The following is a 27,573-nucleotide window of genomic DNA, read 5'->3' as shown; positions in this document are numbered from 1 at the left end:
TTTAACTCCATCACAAGTAGTGCGACGTGCAGCTGCCAAAACTTTCATTTCAGACACGACTGAGGGACCCACAAAACGACGAAATTGAAGTATATATTGGTGTCGCCGTATGTACAGTCATATATGAAACCACTTGCGTGCAACTCATTCCACGCAACGAGTGGCGCAACCCAGTATCGTCGTGTAAACTAAGCATAACGGTAAGAATAACAGACACACCTATGGCCGAAGGAGGACTCGAACCTCAGGCGGGAGGGGCCGCGCAATCCATGTCATGGCGCCTCGAACCTCGCGGCGAAATTGTTCGTTTGAAATTGCTGTAGAACATAATTTCACTTCCACTGTGTGAAGGAGTCTTACTACTTTTTGAGCTTCCATCGCGCCCAGTCTCTCTCTTTTACTGTGAGAAGCAAGTACAGGGTGGCGCACGAAATGTGTTACCCAATAGTTTCTTTCACAATTTACGACGCACATTAGATATCCCGCTGGGATCTCTACAGCAGTACCAGCAGAGCTTGGAAAAACAAACGACTTGCGGAATGACGTGTAATTCACGATACTGCCGCTAGGAGACTAGTAAGCAGCAATAACTGACAATGGAAGACTGACGACACAGCAACCATCGGCAATTGAGTTGCCTTTTCATGAAACGAAAAGCCTTGTTTTGACTTAGAGGCGCTTTCGACAACACACGATGGGTCCCTTGCAAGACGACCATCCAGAGGTTGTACGATGAATTTCTACAGGAAGGAACAGTATTGGAAGCGAAGCGACCTCGGCCTAAGCCTGTTTGTTCGCCCGTGAATATTGAAGCGGTACGAGTTGCTGTACAGAGAAGTCCCGGGAAATCGTGTAGAAAGGCAGCAGTGCAACTGGGAATATCCAGACGCTCCGTTCAACGCAGTCTTAAAAGTGACTTCCATATTTACCCATACAAGATGACCTGTGCACAGAAGCTCACTGAAGAACACAAGCAGCAGAGACTACTGTTTGCTCAGTGTGCGGTGGATAGGGAACAACGCTTGGTTTTCAGACGAGGCACATTTTCATTTAGACGGTGTGGTTAACAAACAAAATGTACGCTTTTGGGCCACTGAAAACCCACAAGTGCTTCACGAACGACAACATTATGCTCCGAGGATTACGGTGTGGGCAGCAATTTCCAGTCACAGACTTATTGGACCCTTTTTCTTTGAAGAAACTGTGAACAGCGGGCATTATTTGAGCATGCTTCGCAACAGCTTCATTCCACAGCTTCTTACTACTGCCTTGCCCTTCAACACGCAGTGGTTCGTGCAAGATGGAGCAAGGCCACATACTGGAAACACTGTGTTGGAGTTTTTACACGAGCATTTCGACATGCAGATCATTTCAATCAGGTTTCCAGGTCGCGTCAATGACGGAAAAAATTGGCCCCCCAATAGTCCAGACCTCAATCCATGTGACTTATTTCTTTAGGGGTACCTAAAGGAAAAAATTTTCCCGAAACGCCGACGTGATTTAACGGAGCTCAAAAGACTTACTCTTCAAGCCTGCAGTGAAATTACGGAAGACATGGGCCGTAGGATAATCACTAACTTCAGTGTTCGTTTGAAGAAAGTTAAGAAACGAAATGGTAGACATATTGAGCATGTGCTGAGTTAGAACATATCTCCATGGACGGCTCTTCATTGTAGTATATGTTCCTTTCAGATTGTATTGACAAAGTTTATATTCAAAAACAAAATGATAGCACATTTCGTGCGCCACCCATGTATATGTGACACAAAAGCAGTAGTCCGATTGCACCGGCGGGGATGGGGGTCGTGAACACGGCGTAACAATATTTCCGATGAGGATAGCACACCAGTTGTGTTTAAAAAAAAATTAAAGAAAAAATGTTTTAACTCAACTAGTGTGCTTTTTCTTCGCATCGACATTCTTCACAAACAGTTGATGAAACTGACGAATAAAAATTTAACTGATAAGATTGGCCTTATGTGGTGGGCGGAGGCGTGTGAGGGGAAACGCTGACTTGATCGGCGCTCGGCGATACCAACCGAAACTGCAACGTTTTACTTCGCGATTTTCATACTACAACTGCCGGGTCACTGCGTGCAGCCGATATATATTGGCCGGTACGCCGATATTTTCTCCATCGTTATATCGTTACTCTTTTTCGGTATGTTTGTGGGAGAATGACGTATTTTTAAATATCGATATACGACAGTCACGATACTATTAAAAATATGGTCCTAGAAAGAAGACCATCGGCCACAGACGACAATGTGTAGGGAATGAACAAACCGGTTCGCATTTTTCGGACGATGACAATGTTCACGCATCGGTTCTCGAATGGCTCTGTGACCAGTGAACGGATTTATGTCATCAAGGAATTGAGCGACGGAGACTGCGGTAAAAATGTGCGATGATGGACGTCTGCAGGGTGTGCAGAAGTAAAGCGGACAAGGGCCGGGGGGGGGCAAGTACATCACCTCTGTTACCCATCTAGAAGCGAGTCGATAATATACACTACTGACCATTAAAATCGCTACACCAAAAAGAAATGCTGATGATAAATGGGTATTCATTGGACAAATATATTATAGGACAACTGACATGTGATGACTTTTTCACACAATTCGGGTGCATAGACCCTGAGAAATCAGTATCCAGAACAACCACCTCTGGCCGTAATAACTGCCTTGATACGCCTGGGCATTGAGTCAAACAGAGCTCGGATGGTGTGTTCAGGTACAGCTGCCCATGCAGCTTCAACACGATACCACAGTTCATCAAGAGTAGTGACTGGCGTATTGTGACGAGCCAGTTGCTCGGCCAACATTGACCAGACGATTTCAATTGGTGAGAGGTCTGGAGAATGTGCTGGCTAGGGCAGCAGTCGAACATTTTCTGTATCCAGAAAGGCCCGTACAGGACGTCCAACGTGAGGTCGTGCATTATCCTGCTGAAATGTAGGGTTTCTCAGGGATCGAATGAAGCGTAGAGCCACGGGTCGCAACACATCTGAAATGTAACGTCCACTGTTCAAAGTGCCGTCAGTGCGAACAAGAGGTGACAGACGTGTAACCTATGGCACCCCATACCATCACGCCGTGTGATACGCCAGTATGGCAGCGACGAATACACGCTTCCAATGTGCGTTCACCGCAATGTCACTAAACACGGATGCGATCATCGTGATGCTGTAAATAGAACTGGATTCATCCGAAAAAGTGACGTTTTGCCATTCGTGCACCCAGGTTCGTCGTCGAATACACCAACGCAGACGCTCCTGGCTCTGATGCAGCGATGGTCTCCGAGCTGATAGTCCATGCTGCTGCAAACGACGTCGAACTGTTCGTGCAGATGGTTGTTGTCTTGCAAACGTCCCCATCTGTTGACTCAGGGATCGAGACGTGGCTGCACGATCCGTTACAGCCGTGCGGATAAGATGCCTGTCATCTCGACTGCTAGTGATACGAGGCCGTTGGGATCCAACACGGCGTTCCGTATTACCCTCCTGAACCCACCGATTCCATATTCTGCTAACGGTCATTGGATCTCGATCAACGCGAGCAGCAATGTCGCGATACGATCAACCGCGATAGGCTACAATCCGACCTGTATCAAAGTCGAAAACGTGATGGTATGCATTTCTCCTCCTTACACGAGGCATCACAACAACGTTTCACTAGGCAACGCCGGACAACTGCTGTTTGTGTATGAGAAATCGGTTGGAAACTTTCCTCATGTCAGCACGTTGTAGGTGTCGCCACCGGCGCCAACCTTGTATGAATGCTCTGAAAAGCTAGACATTTGCATATCACAGCATCTTCTTCTTCTCGGTTAAATTTCGCGTGTGTAACACGTCATCTTCGTGGTGTAGCAATTTTAATGGCCAATAGTGTAGTCTTAAGTTCTAGGGGACTGATGACCTCAGATGTTAAGTCCCATAGTGCTGAGAGCCATTTTGGGAATTTTACGCAGCCTTTTGAGTAAACAGTGTGATTTACGCACTAGAAACATCCCACAACTGCCGCTGGAGTGCGTTGCGATCTTGTATACCACGTTGGGGCCCACGTACCGTATGTACAAGTCGCATCGTTCCTGAGTGTTCAGCAGCACGTTGAACTCGTCACGCTCAACGTTAACGTTCGACGGTACGGTCCGTGTGGCGACGGCTTTAGGTTGGACCCTAGACGGTTGCAGTACCGTGGCCTAGTAAGATAAGTACCGGTTTCTGTTGGTGAGAACTGGCTGACCGTTTGGCTAAATCAGTTACTTACGCCCCATTTACTTTCATAATTCCAGCTGCGGATATGCAAATTTGCCCAAAGGTGGAATGACGTTTGGTGCGCTACTGCTCACAGTAATCAAGGAGTCCACTGCGGATTTGTGCTCTTCCTTCCGCTACCCTCAGAAGGGGTCTACTGTTTTATGCCGTCTACGCATTGGTCATACCGGGCTCACCAATTGTTTCCTCCTGACAAGGGAACCTCCCCATCGCACCCCCTTAGAATTAGTTATAATTTGGTACAGTGGATAGGCCTTGAAAAACTGAACACAGATCAGTCGAGAAAACAGGAAGAAGTTGTGTGGAACTGTGAAAAAATAAGCAAAATATACAAACTGAGTAGTCCATGGGGAACATAACCAACATCAAGGCTGCCGTGAGCACAGGAGCGCCGTGGTCCTGTGGTTAGCGTGAGCAGCTGCGGAGCGAGAGGTCCTTGGTTCAAGTCTACCTTCGGGAGAAAATTTTAATTTTTTATTTTCAGACAATTATCAAAGTTCAGGCACTCACATATAATCAACTTCGCTCTCCAAATTTCCAGGACATGTTCAGATTTGCTTGGACATATGCAGGATTTGACGGCCTACACACGGAAAAATTTGAAAATGTTAAAAACGTATGTTTTGACAGAGCAGAGACAAAACTGTGCGACTGTGAAACTGTTGCATTCATTTGTTGCAGTTTATGTGACAAACTCTTATGTTTTCACACTTTTTTGAGAGTGATTATCACATCCACAAGAAAACCTAAATCGGGCAATGTAGAAGAACGTTTTTACCCATTCGCTAAGTGTACAAGTTAGGTGGGTCGACAACGTATTCCTGTCATGTGACGCACATGCCCTCACCAGTGTCGTATAGAATATATCAGACGTGTTTTCCTGTGGAGGAATCGGTTGACCTATGACCTTGCAATCAAATGTTTTCGGTTTCCACTTGACATGCACGTCCTTTCGGCTACTAATCGCACGGTTTTGCGGTGCGGTCGCAAAACACAGACACTAAACTTATTACGCTGAACAGAGACGTCAATGAACGAACGGACAGATCATAACATTGCAAAAATAAAGAAAGTAAACTTTTCACTCCAGGGAAGATTTGAAGCAAGAACCTCTCGTTTCGCAGTTGCTCACGCTAACCACAGGACCACGGCGTTCCTCAATTCGAACTCTCCTAGATGTTGCCTATCTTGCACATGGACTACTCAGTTTGTATATTTTGCTTATTTTTTTCATAGTTCCACACAACTTCTTCCTGTTTTCTCGATTGATCTGTGTTCAGTTTTTCAAGGCCTATCCACTGTGCCAACTTATAACTAAATCTGAGGGGGGTGCGATGGGGAGGTTCCCTTGTGAGTAACTAACTACCCGCACAATGTGGTTGTGGAGCCACGCTGATTGTATCCCACATATTGGTGGAATGTCCCCTTCTTTCGGCCCTTCATACTAAGTACGGCCTTCCATGTTCCTTAATTATGATATTAACTGTCGATTCACGAACGGTTTGAACTGGTCCTCAGTTTCGTCCATGAAAGTGAATTTTATTTCCAGATACAAGGTTTTGCTTTACTCCTGGAGCAGGGACAGGGTGGTTGTGGTTGAAACCTCTATTCATATCTTCTCTGTCTGGTACCGCATGACCATTACCCCAGGGAAAAACCTCTTTTTTCCCGTTTGTAGCCTTGGTCTCACCTTTTTTTGCCTTTAATTCTGTCTTTTAACTTCATTATTTTATAATTTGACTCCCCAGCCTGGATCTGTCTACTTTTAGCAGACCCTCTTTCACTGTTAGTAACTTCGGAATCGCGGGACTGGTGACCTCACTGTTTGGTCCCATAAACCCTCTCAATTAACCAATCAGGATGTTGGTGAGACCTGATGCTGGGTTCGAGTGTGGCGCCAGACCCCACAGAGCCGTCGACCCAAGTTGTCAACAAGGCACTATGCAAGCTGTTTGTGACTTTATAATGGTGTGGGCTGTGTTTACATTGAATGGACTGATCCTCTGGATGTTCCGCTACTTGGAGACCATTTGGAGCCATTCGTGGACTTCATGTTTGCAAACAACGGTGGGATTTTTATGGATGACAATGAGTCGTGTTACTGGCCCAAAACTATTCGCTGACCTACTAGCTGGTGGTCTAGTGGCTAGTGTTGCAGCCTCGGGATCACCGCGTCCCGGATTCGATTCCCGGCCGGGTTATGCAGTTTCTCTCCCGGGGGACTGGGTGTTTGTGTTGTCCACATTATTTCATCATCATCATCATCATCATCATCAACATCATCATTCGTGACAGTGGCTCAATTGAATTGCGTGAAAAAATTGGACTGGCTAAAAATTGGGACTTTGTACGGGCGCTGATGACCGCGCAGTTCATCGCCCCACAAACCAAGCATCATCACGCAACTGTTCTTAGTTGTTTCGAAAAACATTCTGGACAGTTGGAACGAATAATTTGGCCACCCTGATCGCCCGACATCAATTCCGTCGAAGGTTTATGGGACATAATCGAGAGGTCAGTTCGTGCACAAAATCTACATCTACATCCACACTCCGCAAGCCACCTGACGGTGTGTGGCGGAGGATACCTTGAGTCCCTCTATCGGTTCTCCCTTCTATTCCAGTCTCGTATTGTTCGTGGGAAGAAAGATTGTCGGTATGCTTCTGTGTGGGCTCTAATCTCTCTGATTTTATCGTTACGGTCTCCTCGCGAGATATACGTAGGAGGGAGCAATATACTGCTCGACTCTTCGGTGAAGGTATTTTCTCGAAACTTTAACAAAAGCCCGTACCGAGCTACTGAGCGTCTCTCTTGTAGACTCTTCCACTGGAGCTTATCTATCATCTCCGTAACGCTTTCGCGATTACTAAATAATCCTGTAACGAAGCGCGCTGCTCTCCGTTTGATCTTCTCTACCTCAACTATAAACCCAATCTGGTACAGATCCCACACTGCTGAGCAGTATTCAAGCAGTGGGCAAACAAGCGTACTGTAACCTACTTCCTTTGTTTTCGGATTGCATTTCCTTAGGATTCTTCCAACGAATCTCAGTGCGCCATCTGCTTTACCGACGATTAATTTTATACGATCATTCCATTTTAAATCACTCCTAATGCCTACTCCCATATAATTTATGGAATTAACTGCTTCCAGTTGCTGACCTGCTGTATTGTAGCTAAATGATAAAGGATCTTTCTTTCTATGTATTCGCATCACATTACACTTGTCTACATTGACATTCAATTGCCATTCCCTGCACCATACGTCAGTTCGCTGCAGATCCTCCTGCATTTCAGTACAATTTTCCATTGGTACAACCTCTCGATATACCACAGCATCATCCGCAAAAAGCCTCAGTGAACTCCCGATGTTATCCACGTCATTTATGTATGTTGTGAATAGCAACGGTCCTACGACACTCCCCTGCAGCACACCTGAAATCACTCTTACTTCGGAAGACTTCTCTCCATTGAGAATGACATGCTGCGTTCTGTTATCTAGGAACTCTTCAATCCAATCACACAATTGGTCTGATAGTCCATATGCTCTTACTTTGTTCATTAAACGACTGTGGGGAACTGTATCGAACGCCTTGCGGAAGTCAAGAAACACGGCATCTACTTGTGAACCCGTGTCTATGGCCCTCTGAGCCTCGCGGACGAATAGCGCGAGCTGGGTTTCACACGACCGTCTTGCAGCGACAACATTTTCGCAGTTGTGGATGGGTATAGAGGCAGCGTGGCTCAATATTTCTGCAGGGGACTTCTGTAGACATGCTGAGTCCGTGCCACGTCGAGTTTCCGCGGTCCGCCGGGCGAAAGGACCGGCACGATATTAGGAGGGGTGTGTGTTGACCTGGGGACCTAGAAACGACGGAGAGGCTTCGTCCCTGCCGTAGCCTTTGGTAGTTCACAACACCACAGCAGTCCACCCACCCCACCGCCGCCCCACACCGAACCTAGGGTTATTGTGTAGTTTGGCCCTAGTGGAGCTCCCCCCCCCCCCGCCCCCTCCCCCCCCCATCCTCAACACACACACACACACACCGCGAATGTACCAGACGAGTGTAACCACAAATGTTTGCGTGGTAGAGTACTTGGTCTACGTGCATGTGGAGACAGTGTTTGCGCAGAATCGCCGACATAGTGTAACTGAACCGGAATAAGGGACGTTCCCTTAGCCCTAGGATTTCACCCGGAACAAGTCCCGCCCATTCACCCCCCTCCACGCCCATCCATAGTGTAAGGCCCTCCCCTAAACAGCCGCCAGTTTCGCAAACTGGAAGCTACAACAAAGTTGTTATCGTCACAGTCCAACACCTTACACTGTGATGAAATTCAGTAATGATAAGAAATTTAACTTTTTCTGGATAGTAATATAATATGAATGTGCATTATTAAAGAAATAAAAGTAGTTATAGAGAATTGAAAGCATCGCCAGCAACAGAAAACAAAAAATAACGTGATGTTATTTAAGGGCAATAAGGACAAACTTTCATTAACTGATTCACTTATTATAACACGTTTATTTGAGAGAAACAGCAGAGCAAACATAAAGTGCGATAACAGTGGTCTTGAATGTGTCATGTCGGTAGTTCGGATGCACTCGACTAACTCTGTTGCCTAAAATCAACGTTACATAGAAGTAAGTGAAAGTCGTTTTGTTTATGTAGGACCTCATAGTAGCTAGCGATTAAAGAATATATGAATGCCATAAAGTAGAAATGCCTAATGAAAGCAGTAAGATATTTGCTTACATGCCGTATTTCGTTAGTATTTGCATGGGTAATGGGTGAATTTTAACATGTAAGTTCTTGCAATGACATACCTGCGCATTATATACGAGGTTACAAAGAATAGTAGCTGTTTCTGTCTGATTAGTGTCCTATATGCTGTTGCAAACGTCTCGGGAAAGTAATCTGTCGTTATTCTTTATCCAGTCTGTTTTTAACGAAAAGATTTATTAATTTCGTAAATGTCGTTCAAACCATTTTTTAAAAATAATGATGATGTGTATGTTTGTCACAGAGCAGTTATGGAGGAAATTAATGCTGCAGTGTTTCGCAGGTGTAATACGTCCTTCATGCTGTGCTAGTTCTTCTTCCCCCTCCCTCTTCCCTAAAACTTTTCAGCAAAACTATTCTGTGAATAACACGCAAAAACAGCTTCGATCTATCTAGCAAGAACAAAGTAATTTTGATGCCATGTGGAAGTATAGTGAACATTGGTGCTTGTTTCACAAATACTGTCTGAGTTCTGAAACTTAAGTGTCAATTATACTGAGGTTTCTCTTTCTGCAACCAAATTATTCTTTGAGGGTAGGTTTATCCTGTTGCAGCTTTGGGTACTTTTTCTCACATAGAAGTATGTTTCTTCATAGGCTCTTCATCTGAATACAGAGTTCTCGTATTTGAAGAATTCAGTGCTAAATTGTTTTCTCTGATGTTTGCTGTGGAAGTACCTGGCACAGCTGGGGCCAATTGTGCACGTTTTTTGTAACGTGTTTTTTAACTATCTGTCAAAATTTAAGATCCTAGCAAGATATTCGCCGAGACTGGCAATGGCAAGGAAATCGTTTCTGAAGAAGAGAAATTTATTAACATCGAGTATAGATGATAACTAGTATAGACAAGAAGAGAATAGAAGCTTTCGAAATGTGGTGCTACAGAAGAATGCTGAAGATTAGATGGGTAGATCACATAACTAATGAGGAGGTATTGAATAGAATTGGGGAGAAGAGGAGTTTGTGGCACAACTTGACTAGAAGAAGGGACCGGTTGGTAGGACATGTTCTGAGGCATCGAGGGATCACAAATTTAACATTGGAGGGCAGCGTGCAGGGTAAAAATCGTAGAGGGAGACCAAGAGATGAATACACTAAGCAGGTTCAGAAGAATGTAGGTTGCAGTAGGTACTGGGAGATGAAGAAGCTTGCACAGGATAGAGTAGCATGGAGATCTGCATCAAACCAGTCTCAGGACTGAAGACCACAACAACAACAACAACAGCAAGATATTAATTTAACATTCACTCCAAGTGCAGCCGGACGCGGAAAACGACGTGGGTCAACTGAAACGATGCCCAGGTGCCGAACAAAGACCGGGAAACCCGGGGGTGAGTGGGCGGGAATTGTTCCGGGTGAAATCCTAGCGCTAACGATTCCTGAATAAGGGGAACCAGCCCGCATTCGCCGAGGCAGACTTAAAAAAACCTTCCACAGGCTGTCCGGCACACCGCACCTCGACGCTAATCCGCCGGGCGGATTCGTGCCGGGGACCGGCACGCCTTCCCGCGTTAGAGAGCGCGGCTTGCCGGGCGGCCATATTAGGAGGTGCGCCATGGTCAGTGAACGTAGCGAGTACTCACGTCGTTGTTGTTGTAGTACTTGTCGGTCTCGGCGTCGCGGTACTGGCCCGTGATGGGCAGGCCGATCTGTGTGCGCGACTTGGTCCGGCCGCGGCCACGCCCCCGCCGCCCCTGCGCCCCCATGGGCGGCGCCACCAGCGCCAGCGCCGCCGCCAGCCACAGCACCGTCTGCAACTGACACACCTCGCCCGCTCTCACCTCGGCACCGGCGCCCCAAGTCGAAAAGAGAGAGAGAGAGGGGGGAGGGGGGGGGAGATATACTGAAGCGACGAAGAAATCGGTATAGGCAAGCGTATTGAAATACAGAGAGATGTGAACATGCATTATACTGCCCTGCGGTCGGTAACGCCTATTTATTTATTTATTTATTTAATCGTCTCCAAGCCATAGACAACCCACACATTACATACAGGGTGTTTCAAAAATGACCGGTATATTTGAAACGGCAATACAAACTAAACGAGCAGCGATAGAAATACACCGTTTGTTGCAATATGCTTGGGACAACAGTTCATTTTCAGGCAGACAAACTTTCGAAATTACAGTAGTTACAATTTTCAACAACAGATGGCGCTGCGGTCTGGGAAACTCTATAGTACGATATTTTCCACACATCCACCATGCGTAGCAATAATATAGCGTAGTCTCTGAATGAAATTACCCGAAACCTTTGACAACGTGTCTGGCGGAATGGCTTCACTTGCAGATGAGATGTACTGCTTCAGCTGTTCCATTGTTTCTGGATTCTGGCGGTACACCTGGTCTTTGAAGTGTCCCCACAGAAAGAAGTCACAGGGGTTCATGTCTGGCGAATAGGGAGGCCAATCCACGCCGCCTCCTGTATGTTTCGGATAGCCCAAAGCAATCACACGATCATCGAAATATTCATTCAGGAAATTAAAGACGTCGGCCGTGCGATGTGGCCGGCCACCATCTTGCATAAACAACGAGGTGTTCGCAGCGTCGTCTAAGGCAGTTTGTACCGCTACAAATTCACGAAGAATGTCCAGATAGCGTGATGCAGTAATCGTTTCGGATCCGAAAAATGGGCCAATGATTCCTTTGGAAGAAATGGCGGCCCAGACCAGTACTTTTTGAGGATGCAGGGACGAGGGGACTGCAACATGGGGCTTTTCGGTTCCCCATATGCGCCAGTTCTGTTTACTGACGAAGCCGTCCAGGTAAAAATAAGCTTCGTCAGTAAACCAAATGCTGCCCACATGCATATCGCCGTCATCAATCCTGTGCCCTATATCGTTAGCGAATGTCTCTCGTGCAGCAACGGTAGCGGCGCTGAGGGGTTGCCGCGTTTGAATTTTGTATGGGTAGAGGTGTAAACTCTGGCGCATGAGACGATACGTGGACGTTGGCGTCATTTGGACCGCAGCTGCAACACGGCGAACGGAAACCCGAGGCCGCTGTCGCATCACCTGCTGCACTAGCTGCGCGTTGCCCTCTGTGGTTGCCGTACGCGGTCGCCCTACCTTCCCAGCACGTTCATCCGTCACGTTCCCAGTCCGTTGAAATTTTTCAAACAGATCCTTTATTGTATCGCTTTTCGGTCCTTTGGTTACATTAAACCTCCGTTGAAAACTTCGTCTTGTTGCAACAACACTGTGTTCGAGGCGGTGGAATTCCAACACCAGAAAAATCCTCTGTTCTAAGGAATAAACCATGTTGTCCACAGCACACTTGCACGTTGTGAACAGCACACGCTTACAGCAGAAAGACGACGTACAGAATGGCGCACCCACAGACTGCGTTGTCTTCTATATCTTTCGCATCACTTGCAGCGCCATCTTTTGTTGATAATTGTAACTACTGTAATTTCGAAAGTTCGTCCGCCTTAAAATGTACTGTTGTCCCAAGCATATTGCAACAAACGGTGTATTTCTATCGCTGCTCGTTTAGTTTTTATTGGCGTTTCAGATATACCGGTCTTTTTTGAAACACCCTGTATACACACAAATACAATACACAAATGCATAAATAAAACAAACCCAAAATGGCTCTGAGCACTATGGGACTCAACTGCTGAGGTCATTAGTCCCCTAGAACTTAGAACTAGTTAAGCCTAACTAACCTAAGGACATCACAAACATCCATGCCCGAGGCAGGATTCGAACCTGCGACCGTAGCGGTCTTGCGGTTCCAGACTGCAGCGCCTTTAACCACACGGCCACTTCGGCCGGCAAAAACAAACCCAAAATGGGGAGTCATATTACAATATAAAGACAAACATAGTATACAAGGTGAGTCACCTAACGTTACCGCTGGATATATTTCGTAAACCACATCAAATACTGACGAACCGATTCCACAGACCGAACGTGACGAGAGGGGCTAGTGTAATTGTTTTATACAAACCATACAAAAATGCACGGAAGTATGTTTTTTAACACAAACCTACGTTTTTTTAAATGGAACCATGTTAGTTTTGTTAGCACATCTGAACATGTAAACAAATACGTAATCAGTGCCGTTTGTTGCATTGTAAAATGTTAATTACATCCGGAGATATTGTAACCTAAAGTTGACGCTTGAGTACCACTCCTCCGCTGTTCGATCGTGTGTATCGGAGAGCACTGCAACACACATCACGTTTCTACAGAATGATCTGCCAACGTTGCTCGAAAATGTCCCACTGGAAACGCGTCGACGTATGTTGTATCAGCATGATGCTGCACCTGCACATTCCGCAATTAACACTAGACTGACCCTTGACAGGATGTTCGACGGGCGTTTCATAGTACGTGGAGGACGCATAAATTGGCCAGCCCGTTCTCCTGATCTTACACCTCTGGACTTCTTTCTGTGGGGTACGTTAAAGGAGAATGTGTACCGTGTTGTGCCTACAACCCCAGAGGATATGAAACAACGTATTGTGGCAGCCTGCGGCGACATTACACCAGATGTACTGCGGCGTGTACGACATTCATTACGCCAGAGATTGCAATTGTGTGCAGCAAATGATGGCCACCACATTGAACATCTATTGGCCTGACATGTCGGGACACACTCTATTCCACTCCGTAATTGAAACCACGTGTGTACGTGTACCTCACCCCTCATGGTAATGTACATTAGCGTCAGTGAAAAAGACGAATAAAAAGGTGTTAGCATGTGAACGTAATGTGCTGTTCCAGTCTCTTCTGTACCTAAGGTTCATCACCGTTCCCTTTGGAGCCGTACGTAATTCGGTGCTCTCCGATACACACGATCGAACAGCGGAGGAGTGGTACTCAAGCGTCAACTTTAGGTTACAATATCTCCGGATGTAATTAACATTTTACAATGCAACAAACGGCACTGATTACGTATTTGTTTATATGTTCAGATGTGCTTACAAAACCGACGTGGTTCCATTTAAAAAAACGTAGGTTTGTGTTAAAAAACATACTTCCGTGCATTTTTTTATGGCTTGTATTAACCAATTACACTAGCCCCCTTCCTCACGTTCGGTCTGTGGAATTGATTCGTCAGTATTTGATGTCGTTTACGAAATATATCCAGCGGTAACGTTAGGTGACTCACCCTGTATATCTCATATCACGTCTCGCTAAAATTCAGCGCATTTAACTGCCACTGCCGTAGCGTTTGCCACATCTTCTTCCCTGCGCACTTCCCCCCATGTTGCTGCATTCCAGGAGGTTGACCGAGCGAGGTGGCGCAGTGGTTAGCACACTGGACTCGCATTCGGGAGGACCGCATCTACCTTCTTTCGAAGTTAGCAGGCAACTCCGCTGTTATGCGGCGGCTCGTTTCGGCCCATTCAACATCTGTCCTTCAAGTGTAACGAGCGAGTCTTCTTCTTCTGTAGTGGTCAATCCAAGGATTGGTTTGCAACAGCTACAATGGCAGCTTGCCTCCATTCTGTGCGTCTTTCAGCTTTTCTCTTCATTTCTTTATAGGTGTCACATCCCACATCTTTCACGATTTGATCCATGTACCTCAGTCGTGGTCTTCCTCTTGGTCTTTTTCCCTCGACATATCCCTCTATGATTGTGTTCAGGAGTCCTTTATGTCTTAATAGATGGCCTGTAAATTGCACTCTTTTTTTAACAATGAAACTCCAGAAGCTTCTCTTCTCACCTGCTCTTTCCAGAACCACTTCGTTTGTGACCTTGTCGATCCATTTTATTTTGAGCATGCGTCTATAGCACCACATTTCAAAAGAATTTAGCCTCTGCTGTTCCTCTGTCCCGAGAGTCCATGTTTCACACCCATAGTATGCCACACTCCACACATATGATTTCAAAAATCTTTTCCTGGTTTCAAGGCTGATGCTCTTAGATGTTAATATGTTTTTCTTCTTGTTAAAAGCAGCCTTTGCTTGAGCTATTCTACTTCTCACTTCTGCCTTGCTCCTTCCATCCCTGGTAATATTACTGCCCAGATAAGTAAATTTATCAACTTGTTCAAGCAGTTCATTGCCTACATGAACTTGGACTTTCACTTGATCTTCTTTGTCGCATGCCATTACTTTTGTTTTTGCTTTAGTAATTCTCGAGTAACGGAGTTTATATTTCATACCTGCCGCAGCAAATTTGTGTTCGTGGGGTCTCCATTCTAATTCGAACGTTTGACTTACGCTATACGTATTCGTTTCGGAATACCGTTTCTACGTCTTCCTTTAACTATACGTGGTTAACATTATGAAGACAATTAATAACATTTGTGAAATACAACTTTGTTTGCGGAAAACATAATTATGTTCGAAGTCGCCAGTTTTTCCACGACAAACGACTTTCAACAACTTATTATATGCATAATTGTTGCATCTGATTGCCGGGAATTTATATATATATATATATATATATATATATATATATATTTGAATTACAAAAAACAAATACTAAAAGAAAAGGGTTGCATGGCGGGAGATTCGATCCGGCGACCTTCGGATTATGAACACGAGCGCTTACCGCTGCGCCACGACGCTGTAGAAAATTATTAATCGTAGAGAATATTTCACCGCAACGGTTACTTTTAACTGTCGATTTTCTCGACAACGGCTGAGAAGTGCATCTTGGTGCTTTGCCACATTACACCTCTGGCCATGAGCTTTTATTATGCGCAGTATGAATCGAATCTGAATTTCACAATTGGCGGCCTCCCATTGTGAGTTTAATTTGTACACCACAACACTGAAGATGATCACTGTGTGATCGAAAATAGATTCTGCTATCAATAAAACATCAATATTACCGCCAAAGCTGACCTTCCTTTTAATTTAAGAAGTACATCTCTTCCGCAAATTGCTACAGATTTCAGTGCTGGACCATCAACAAGTGTCAGCACGTAAACCATTCTACGAAACATCGATGCGGACCTTCGGAGCCGAAGGCCAACTCGTGTACCCTTGATAATTGTACGACACAAAGCTTTATGCCTCAACTGGGCCCGTTAGAGTTATACAACTTCAGCCACTGACAATAATAATAGTGATAAAAACAATAATAATATTAATAACAATATGCATAACTTGTCTCCAAAAAAAGAAAGACTTGTTTTTGTGGAATTTTTTTGTTTGGACATACGTACAGTTTATGGCAAGTGAGTAAGATGTATGAGACAGGCGAAATACCCTAAGATTTCAAGGAAAAAAAAATGGCTCTGAGCACTATGGGACTCAACTGCTGTGGTCATCAGTCCCCTAGAACTTAGAACTACTTAAACCTAACTAACCTAAGGACATCACACACATCCATGCTCGAGGCAGGATTCGAACCTGCGACCGTAGCAGTCGCACTGTTCCGGACTGCGCGCCTAGAACCGCGAGACCACCGCGGCCGGCAAGATTTCAAGAAGAATATAATAATCTCAATCCCAAAGAAAACAGGTGTTGACTTATGAAAATTGCCGAACTATCAGTTTAATCAGCCACGGCTGCAAAATACTAACAAGAATTCTTCACAGATGAATGCAAAAACTGGTAGAAGCCGACCTCGGGGAAGATCAGTTTGGATTCCGTAGAAATGTTGGAACACGTGAGGCAATACTGACCCTACGTCTTATCTTAGAAGAAAGATTAAGGAAAGGTATTTGTAGAGCTACAGAAAGCTTTCGACAATGTTGACTGCAATACTCTCTTTCAAATTCTGGAGGTGGCAGGTGCAAAATACAGGGAGCGAAAGGCTATTTACAATTTGTACAGAAACCAGATGGCAGTTATAAGAGTCGAGGGGCATGAAAGGGAAGCAGTAGTTGGGAAGGGAATGAGACAGGGTTGTAGCCTCTCCCCGATGTTATTCAATTTGTGTATTGAGCAAGCAGTAAAGGAAACAAAAGAGAAGTTCGGAGTAGGAATTAAAATCCATGGAGAAGAAATAAAAACTTTGAGGTTCGCTGATGACGTTGTAATTCTGTGAGAGACAGCAAAGTACCTGGAAGAGCAGCTGAACGGAATGGACAGTGTCTTGAAAGGAGGATATGAGATGAACATCAACAAAAGCAAAACGACGATAATGGAATGTAGTCGAATTAAATCGGGTGATGCCGAGAGAATTAGATTAGGAAATGAGACGCTTAAAGCAGTAAAGGAGTTTTGCTATTTGGGGAGCAAAATAACTGATGATTGTTGAAGTAGAGAGGATACAAAATGTAGACTGGCAATGGCAAGGAGAGCGTTTCTGAAGAAGAGAAATTTGTCAACATCGAGTACAGATTTAAGTTCACAGAGTCGTTTCTGAAAGTATTAGTATGGAGTGTAGCCATGTATGGAAGTGAAACTTGGACGATGAATAGTTTAGACAAGAAGAGAATAGCAGCTTTCGAAATGTGGTGCTACAGAAGAATGCTGAAGATTAGATGGGTAGATCACGTAACTAATGAAGAAGTATTGAATAGGATTGGAGAGAAGAGAAGTTTGTGGCACAACTTGACTAGAAGAAGCGATCGGTTGGTAGGACATGTTCTGAGGCATCAAGGATCACCAATTTAGTATTGGAGGGCAACGTGGAGGGTAAAAATCGTAGAGGGAGACCAAAAGATGAATACACTAAACAGGTCCAGAAGGATGTTGGTTGCAGTAGGTACTGGGAGATGAAGAGGCTTGCAAAGGATAGGGTAGCATGGAGAGCTGCATCAAACCAGTCTCAGGACTGAAGACCACAACAACAACAACAACATATGGCAGGAACGAAATAATGTTTAAGCTTTCGCTACTCTCCGTTTCGCATTTTTGTGTCAAGAGTTTTCGTGCTTTTTATTTTTTTCGGACAAATGTACAAGATCCCTAATTCATGTATTAGTTAACAAATTAACTTCTGGGCAGAAAACCAGACATTCATACATTACACCCAAACAACAGCTTATGCCTATTATACAGATTCTTTGTTAAATGTTTCTCTTGTAGTCACGTTTATATGATTTAGTCACTTTCTCAGTTAACGGATCTGCTCTCGAACGTCCTAGTTTCTTTGCGGCTAACGTTTCATAGTAATTTTGTTTTCTGTTCGCTTAGTACAGATTCAACAGAATTCATGTTGACACTCCACAGGCAAGCTGATTCCTGCACAGTAGGCAACCAACTCCAGAAACAAACTATCGTTTGCGGAAATTGTTAATTTCAGGCTGTACTATCTACCAACAAGATCACTTGAGTAGAGTACGAAGCGCTGAGAGCCATAAGGGCCGAAAGCACACACCGTCTCCGGGCCCCTATATTCAAGTGAATAAGTGAACAACTGAGACAGCTTTTCTTGAATGTTCAGATACACGAACAATGTGGGCCTACAGCACAGATAAACGTGACTCACCATAAGATCAGCAGATATCAGATGCGTCAATAATTGCTACAGTCTCACAATCGACCATATGCTTTATAGTTCTCAGCACCTCAAATGGATTACTCTGTGATATAATCCAAAACTTAACTTATTATATCTCATTCAGAATCCCACATAATAGGCTAACTATAGCATAACATATACCGGTGTCCGATCTCATTTTATTATAGGGTGAGGGAATTGGCATATGTGTGGAGTGTGCTACCGCCTAGCGGGATTTACGCCAAACGAACGTCTGCTGCAGTGGCACCTGGTGGCGTTGATGTAAACTTGTAGTTGATTGGTAAGGGCTAGTACTGCACGCGGTCAACCGTGCACATTATTTATCAAATCTGTATGTTATATTAGAACAAATAAGCCCTCGGTCGCAAATATTAAGTCAACATTGACCAGGTTTCGATGCTACTATGAGCGTCGTCTTCAGAATTAAACTAACTGTTCTAAAACGTAATAGGTATATAAGACATTAATAAACTAAAGTGTGTACTGACTGGAAAGAGATGCACTACTTACAAGTCACATCCTAAAAATATCTAAGCCGGAAAGGCGACGTCATGAAAAGTTATAAATAAGATAACATGGCGAGCCGCTAAGGGCTGCTCGTACCTGAGTGAACATGGGTTGCAACAAGACTGAGGTGCCCACGTTAGAAAGTGTGGGCAAGTAAACGTGGTGTTGCTACGAGCGCCATCTAGTAGCCGCAGAAACAACTAGGCTACTGTACATTCAAAATTAGACACATGAAATTGTGTTGCAGCTGATTCAGGCATAACGTAAACATTAATAATATCAGGATGAAGTTACATATTTATCTGCTTTAAACAGAGATACATTTTGTAACGTAAAAAAGTCAGTTATGACATACAAGAATACAGCAAAGACGTAACAGGAAAATAACATTTCGGCAAACTGCATGAGGAAATCTGAATCAAAGATCAAGCAACGGCTTTATACAGTCGAAAAAATTTTTATTTCGCAGCTGCAGCTGTTCGTTGAGAGTAAGGCCATCATGACGAGATAGATGTTTGAAACTCTCTAATTCCTCTAAGACATCTAACCTACACCCCTTCTTTTCGGTATGCAGAATAGTGCTATCGCCAATGGCTTTAGACACGTGTCCAGTAATTAAGAGATGATCGGCCGTTTTTTCTCAAAAGATGTTCTTTATATCTTATACTGAAAGCACGTCCAGTTTGCCCTATATAATAGGAGGAGCAGGTATCACAGATGATCTTATAAACGCCAGAACTTTCTGTAGGGGAGCCAATGGATTTCAAATTATGAATGAAGTTCCTCTTCAGATTGTTATTGGTAGAGAGGGCAACATTGCAGTTGTATTTGTTGCGAAGCATGCGCTGAATCTGATAGGAAATGGGTCCTACGAAAGGAATAGAAAAACGTTTTTTTGGGTAACTTCAGCGCGTGAGGTGTTGAGCGTAGTAGTTCTTGCAGTTTTCTTTTTGAGGATATCGTCCACTATGTTAGGCGTATATTTATTATTGACTGCTATGTTTTTAAGTAAATTAACCACCTCATTAAACTTTTCTGTTGAAAGTGGTATAGAGGTGGCTCGGTGGACGGCAGAGTGAAAAAAGGCCATTTTTTGACAATGTCGATAAAAAGAGGAAGCAGGAACGATTTGGTCAGTATACGTTTCTTTTCGAAAAATATTGAAAGTGATGTTATTGTCTTGTATTGCAAGCGTCAAGTCCAGATAATGTAATTGGCGGTTTTCGTTTTCGAGTTCAGTAGTGAAAGAAATTGTTTCATGGAGGTCCTTAAAAAGTTTAAATATATGATCAATGCTATCGGCGGGTCCGTTATAGTTGACTAGAATATCATCAACGTATCTTGTGTAAGAAAGAATACCTAGTGAAGCGGCTGAGAGACGGTTAAACAGCTTTTTTTCCAAGGAATTGATAAAGATGTCGGCAAGGATGCCGGCTAAAGGGCTGCCCATAGCGAGCCCATCAGTTTGCTGGTACAGTTGTCCGCTGAATTCAAAGTAGTTGTACTTGAGAACGACATTAATGAGATTCATAAAATCGGTAATCTGTTCATCTGATAGATCTTTTTTAAATTTATGTACATTTTCTTCCACAATGATGACGTTGGTATAAAGATTTTTAATATCTAAGAAAAAGGGCTTGGTGTCTGAACTGCATGCTAGGTTTTTAATATTTTGGACCAAAACGTAGCTGTTGGGAACGGAATAATTATTTTCGAAGACGAAAGATTTTTCAAAGTTTCGTGTAGAAATCGGGCCAAATCGTGATATACGCTATTCATGCAACCCGTGTTCACTCAGGTACGAGCAGCCCCTAGCAACTCGCCATTATATCTGATTTACAACTTTTCAGAAATGCATCTCTTTCCGACCGAGACTCGAACCCGGGACCTTTGCCTTTCGCGGGCAAGTGCTCTACCAACTGAGCTACCGAAGCACGACTCACGCCCCGTACTCACAGCTTTACTTCAGCCAGTACCTCGTCTCGGTCGGGCACACAGTTTTAATCTGCCAGGAAGTTTCATATCAGCGCACACTCCGCTGCAGAGTGAAAATCTCATTCTGGAAACATTCCCCAGGCTGTGGCTAAGCCATGTCTCCGAAATATCCTTTCTTTCAGGAGTGCTAGTTCTGCAAGGTTCGCAGGAGAGCTTCTGTAAAGTTTGGAAGGTAGGAGACGAGGTACTGGCAGAAGCTGTGAGTACCGGGCGTGAGTCGTGCTTCGGTAGCTCAATTGGTAGAGCACTTGCCCGCGAAAGGCCAAGGTCCCGAGTTCGAGTCTCGGTTGGGCACACAGTTTTAATCTGCCAGGAAGTTTCAGTACACACTTTAGTTTATTAATGTCTTATATACCTATTATGTTTTAGAACAGTTAGTTTAATTCTGAAGACGACGCTCATAGTAGCGTCGAAACCTCGTCAGTGTTGACTTAATATTTGCGACCAAGGGCTTATTTGTTCTAATATAATTCTGACACGTCACTGAACCTTAGCAGCTATGTTCAAAGTTTTAAGTCTGTATGTATTTGGCCCATTAGACAGTTACGTCACGCCATTTGCGCATGCGCAGGAGCTCCTTACAACGCGCACAAGTGAATGAGTGCTCGCGACCCCGACACTAACAAGGGAACCTCCCCATGGCAGCCCCCTCAGATTTAGTTATAAGTTGTCACAGTGGATAGGCCTTGAAAAACTGAACACAGATCAATTGAGAAAACAGGGAAAAGTTGTGTGGAACTATGAAAAAAAAGCAAAATATTCAAATTGAGTAGTCCAGGCGCAAGATAGGCAACATCAAGGATTGTCTGATCTCATGAGCGCCGTGGTCCCGTGGTTAGCGTGAGCAGCTGCGCTACGAGAGGTAGTTGGTTCAAGTCTTACCACGAGTAAAAAGTTTAATTTTTTATTTTCAGACAATTTTAGTGTGGGAGTATACGTGATTACCATTCCACCAGGTTGTACACCCCTTGTGCAACCGCTAGATGTGTTTGGTTTTCGGCAAGTGAAATACTTTGTGAACAGATTCTACGATTTTGCGAAACTGCACAGGTACACAGAGCAGTATTGTTTACGTGATCGTGTGTCAATTATCAAAGTTTAGACACTCACACATAATCAACTTCGCTCTCCAAAATTCCAGGACATGTTCAGATTTGCTTGGACATATGCAGGGTTTGACGGTCTACACACGGAAGAATTTGAAAACGTTAAAAACATATGTTTTGACAGAGCACAGGGAAAACTGTGCGACTGTGAAACTGTTGCAGTTTATGTGACAAACTCTTATGTTTTCATCACTTTTTTGGGAGTGATTATCACATCCACAAGAAAACCTAAATCGGGCAATGTAGAAGAACGTTTTTACCCATTCGCTAAGTGTACAAGTTAGGTGGGTCGACAACATATTCCTGTCATGTGACGCACATGCCGTCACCAGTGTCGTATAGAATATATCAGACGTGTTTTCCTGTGGGGTAATCGGTTGTCCTATGACCTTGCGATCAAATGTTTTCCGTTCCCATTGGAGAGGCACGTCCTTTCGTCTACTAATCGCACGGTTTTGCGATGCGGTCGCAAAACACAGACACTAAACTTATTACAGTGAACAGAGACGTCAATGAACGAACGGACAGATCATAACTTTGCGAAAATAAAGGAAGTTAATTTTTCAGTTGAGGGAAGAATTGAACCAAGGACCTTTCATTCCGCAGCTGCTCACGCTAACCACGGGACCACGGCGGTCCTCAACTCCCACTATCCTTGATGTTGCCTATGTTGCGCATGGACTACTCAGTTTGTATATTTTGCTTATTTTTTTCATAGTTCCACACAACTTCTTCCTGTTTTCTCGATTGATCTGTGTTCACTTTTTCAAGGCCTATCCACTGTGCCAACTTATAATTAAGTCTGAGGGGGGTGCGATGGGGAGTTCCCTTGAAAGTCTCACGAAGCCTAGAGGAGCAAATATGTAGCGCAGCGTGATACATTTAGTGCCGTGTATTTCAGATTACCGCACCTGCATTACGTTTAAGAGCATTCAAAGAAAAATAACCAATAAATCCGCAAGCTTTTAAAAGTTAGGGTGTTCATGTGCTTTTAGCTTTTACACAGCAGTCGCCACTGGTAGGCACCTTGTAGTTTAGGACACAGGGCTACGGACAAGCGTGGGGGACAATTGAAAGAGTGCTGTTGCGAAGAGGAAGTGGAAAGATAGCGGCGTGGTCGCGTTTACCTTGACCATAGGTGGCGTTCCGATCCGACTCTGCCCTCCTGAGCGGTCCGCGTGGTAACCCAGCAGCCTGCGAGGCCGGTGTGCGACCCGCCTTCTCGCCGTCCCCCTCGTGCGTCATCCCCCTCCCCCTCCACGGCTCCCCCCACCCCACCCCCACTTCCCCTTTACAGGCGCAATTCTACTCCCCTCCCCCTCTCCTGCTCGCACCTTCCTAATCACGCCCCGCCCTGCAGCCCGTAGAACAGTATCATTATCACGCGTGGGTATTAGAATCGCACTGGCTTGCAACTTTTCCCCCTTTCCCCTTCTCTCCCCCTGCCCCCCCCCTTCCCGCTCATTCTTCTGCACTTGCCCAAATACGAAGGAAGGACGGAGCGAGGAGAAATCATCAGCTGTACAAGAAACTTCGTGAATGCGCCCAAAGAGTGTTATAGCTTCATGGCGTTTACAGACAGTATCATAATAAATAGAGAAAGCTGACACGATAACACAATTCACAACAAATCATGCCACCTGAGAGCACACAAGCTCGCATATTTTCATTCCGCACTGTTGTCCAAAATTAAAACAACAAAAAACCGCTACTTCCCCGTCCTGTGTCTACTAGGGTATTTGAAAAGTTCTCGGAACGGAATAGGAAAAAAAAAGTGTTTACATCACTGAAACTTTTATTGTTTTTCAATGTAGTCTCTTTGTAGACTAATGCACTTGCTCCAACTATGTTCCAGTGCCTTGATCCCATCTGGAAAATGAGTTTCCTCCAGGCCTGCAACATAGTTGTCAACTCCGGCTATCAGTTCTTCAAAATAAATGGTTCAAATGGCTCTGAGCACTATGGGACTTAACTTCTGAGGTCATCAGTCCCCTAGAACTTAGAATTATTTATACCTAACTAACCTGAGGACATCACACACATCCGTACCCGAGGCAAGATTCGAACCTACCACCAGCATCAGTTCTTCGTTTGAAGTGAATCTTCGTCCACCAAGAAAAATTTTCAGTTTTGGGGAGAGATGGAAGTCTGGCGGAGCCATATAAATTGAATAAGGCGAGTGTGGCAATAATTCATACATTGGCTCGTGTAATTTTCCCACGGCGACGGCACATGTTAATGAAAGATGACTTTCTTCCTTGCTAAACCTGGCCTTTTTTCGCGTATGTTTTGTTGCGATTTGTCCAGGAGGTTAGCATACTATTCTCCAGAAATCGTTTGTCCAGTGCGGAGATAATCTACAAACAGAATCCCCTTCACATCCCTGAACACTGATGCCACGACCTTTGCTGCCGAAGGAATTGTCTTTGCTTTCTTTGGTGGCGAAGAATCAGCGTGTTTCTACTGCTCTGACTGTTGTTTTGTCGCTGGAGTGTAGTTGTGCACCCGCGTTTCATCTGAGCTCACAAACCGGCGCAAAAACTCTTGTTCGTTTCTACTAAAACATTGTTCCGATATGCCCATTCTCGTGCGTTTTTGATCCAGCGTGAAGAGGCGTGGCACCCATCTTGCAGATTTTTTTCCTTATCTAATTCTTCATTTAAAATGAGGTATAGCCTTTCAGAGGACATCTGGCAAGTGTAAGCAATTTCACGCACTTTCAATCGGCGATCCTCCGTGACGATTTTGTGCACTTTCCCAATGATTCCTGGAGCAGTGACATATCTCGACCGACCACTGCGCGCATCATCATCTAAACTGTCCCGTCCGAATTTAAATTCATTTGCCAACTTGGCGACAGCTGAAAATGAAGGAGCAGAGTCCCCCAGTGTATTCTGACAATCGGCATTAATGCCCTTTGCTTTCATACCTTTCTTTACAAAGTACTTAATCACTCCTCGAATCTCCATTTTTTTCCATCTTCGTAAATCGCTACACGGGAAAACCAACACAGCCACGTCACCGCCACAGCTCTCTTCCAAGAGCACTGACTTGGCATGGCCGGCCGCGGTGCCCGAGCGGTTCTAGGCGCTTCAGTCTGGAACCACGCGACCGCTATTGTCGCAGGTTCGAATCCTGCCTCGGGCATGGATGTATGTGATGTCCTTAGGTTAGTTAGGTTTAAATAGTTCTAAGTTCTAGGGGACTAATGACCTCAGATGTTAACTCTCATACTGCTCAGAGCCTTTTGAACCATTTTTTGACGTGGCACGTGTTTACAGGCAAGACCAATGAATATCAGGTGAACAAGTCGTTGCGCTAGCGCCGACCTCTAGTGGTGATTCCGAGAACTTTTCAAGCTACCCTCGTAATTCACGGTATAATCGTACAAACTATCAACAGACGTCTGCACTATTGTGCTCTGCACGGAAGATGGCATTGCAGTCAATGCACAACCCAACCAGCCATGACGTCAGGGCACCTGTCAAACGTGGTACTGATTGCTGGGTAGTCCCACTGCAACAATCGCTGTACGCACAGTTACAGACAGTGCATTATGGCACACAGAAGACGCTTACCAGACTGTCTGCAGTGGGGGACCTTAAGAAGAAAAATCTCGATAAGGGGACGCTAAACATATCTTGAGCTACATTTACTTTTACCGTATTAAAAAATAATCAAGCCAAATCCGAAGTTTAATAAAGTTTTATTTAAACTGATTATACACCTATACAGGACAATGCCATCTTATGATATAAAAAATATATATAATTGTGGTTCTCTTCCTTAAATGATGAATTACACTACTACCCATTAAAATTGCTACACCACGAAGATGACGTGCTACAGACGCGAAATTTAACCGACAGGAAGAAAATGCTCTGATGTGCAAATCATTAGCTTTTCAGAGCATTCACACAAGGTTGGCGCCGGTGGCGACACCTACAACGTGCTGACATGAGGAAAGTTTCCAACCGATTTCTCATGCACAAACAGCAGTTGACCGGCGTTGCCTGGTGAAACGTTGTTGTGACGCCTCGTCTAAGGAGGAGAAAAGCGTACCATCACGTTTCCGACTTTGATAAAAGTCGCATTGTAGCCTATCGCGATTGCGGTTTATCGTATCGCGACATTGCTGCTCGCGTTGGTTGAAATCGAATGACTGTTATCAGAATATGGAATCGGTGGGTTCAGGAGGGTAATACGGAACGCCGTGCTGGATCCGAACGGCCTCGTACCACTAGCAGTCGAGATGACAGGCATCTTATCCGCACGGCTGTGACGGATCGTGCAGCCACGTCTCGATCCCTGAGTCAACAGATGGGGACATTTGCAAGACAACAACCATCTCCACGAACAGTTCGTCGACGTTTGCAGCAGCACGGACTATCAGCTCGGAGACCGTGGCTGCGGTTACCCTTGACGCTGCATCACAGACAGGAGCATCTACGATGGTGTACTCAACGATGAATCTGGGTGCACGAAAGGCAAAACGTCATTTTTTCGGATGAATCCAGGTTCTGTTTACAGCATCACTATGGTCGCATTCGTGTTTGGCGACATCGCGGTTAACGCACCGCACATTGGAAGCGTGTATTCGTCATCGCCTTACTGGCGTATCACCTGGCGTGATGGTATGGGGTGCCATTGGCTACGCGTCTCGGTCACGTCTTGTTGGCATTGACGGCACTTCGAACAGTGGACGTTACGTTTCAGATATTTGTCCAATGAATACGCGCTTATGATCTTCATTGCTTCTTGGTGTAGCAGTTTTAATGGCCTGTAGTTTATATGCGCCTATTTATCCTGGCAAATTGGTTAGTTACATCGTCAACAGGACAATCAATGTCAGGGTGAGTGTTCAACAGAGCTAAGACATTAAGTCGATCCTCCTTCATTGTCGACCTCAGCCGTGTCTTTGTACGCTGATTTGTTGAAAAACTTTCTACTGTAGCAGTAGATGCAACAACTAGGACTTTTTACGTATTCATTCTTCAATCATAATATTTCTGCTTCTGTATGTGACCTAGCTTCCTATTCGGCGAATAGTCCGTATTTATAATGCTACGTATCGAAGATTCTATGTACAAGAAAGCAGTTGAATATTCGCGACTTTTTTCAAAAAAATGCCGAACAGAATAACGTATCGAGATCACTAGAATGGATGTGACTTTTCTCATAGGTATGTGTTAGTAATCTACGGGGCAGACAGAAACGTATGAAATACGATGACGCAAGCGCGCGTGCTACATAGGAAAGTACAACTACTCGATAACTCGATTCAGTCGAGTCGACTGACGTAAGAAACGAACGAATAGCGTTTGGACGCTTCTTACACCAGGCGAGTCGTCGTTTGTCATTTACCTGCGTGACGAGTGTCTTATGAGCAGCCGCTCGACCATGAAATCCAAGTTTTCTCACCTCCCGCCTAACTGTCACAGTACTTGCAGTTCATCCTGGTGCAGTTTGGAATTCCGGTGTGATGGTCTGCCTATTACGACCCTCTGTAACTGTCGGCGGTCTCTGTCAGT

General features: G+C 44.7%; 2 protein-coding genes across 2 annotated transcripts in view; one reads left to right on the top strand and one right to left on the bottom strand.

Moving 5' to 3' along the window:
* The window catches only part of LOC124720510 (immunoglobulin domain-containing protein oig-4-like), a 34,405-nt gene extending 11,186 nt beyond the window's left edge, over window positions 1–23,219 (bottom strand). Inside the window, exons 1-2 of the mRNA XM_047245869.1 lie at window positions 23,170–23,219; window positions 10,642–10,815 (exon numbers count right to left, since the gene is read on the bottom strand). Of these exons, the coding sequence (XP_047101825.1) occupies window positions 10,642–10,815; window positions 23,170–23,178 (183 nt within the window). The 5' untranslated portion in view covers window positions 23,179–23,219. The remainder of the gene's footprint in view (window positions 1–10,641; window positions 10,816–23,169) is intronic.
* Window positions 1–27,573, top strand: part of LOC124720509 (procollagen-lysine,2-oxoglutarate 5-dioxygenase) — a 438,909-nt gene that overhangs the window by 281,029 nt on the left and 130,307 nt on the right. The gene's annotated exons all lie outside the window — the stretch shown is intronic.

The sequence above is a fragment of the Schistocerca piceifrons genome, chromosome 11, assembly GCF_021461385.2.
Source record: "Schistocerca piceifrons isolate TAMUIC-IGC-003096 chromosome 11, iqSchPice1.1, whole genome shotgun sequence".
Lineage (NCBI taxonomy): Eukaryota > Metazoa > Arthropoda > Insecta > Orthoptera > Acrididae > Schistocerca > Schistocerca piceifrons.
This window is presented reverse-complemented; position numbering and strand designations above follow the sequence as displayed.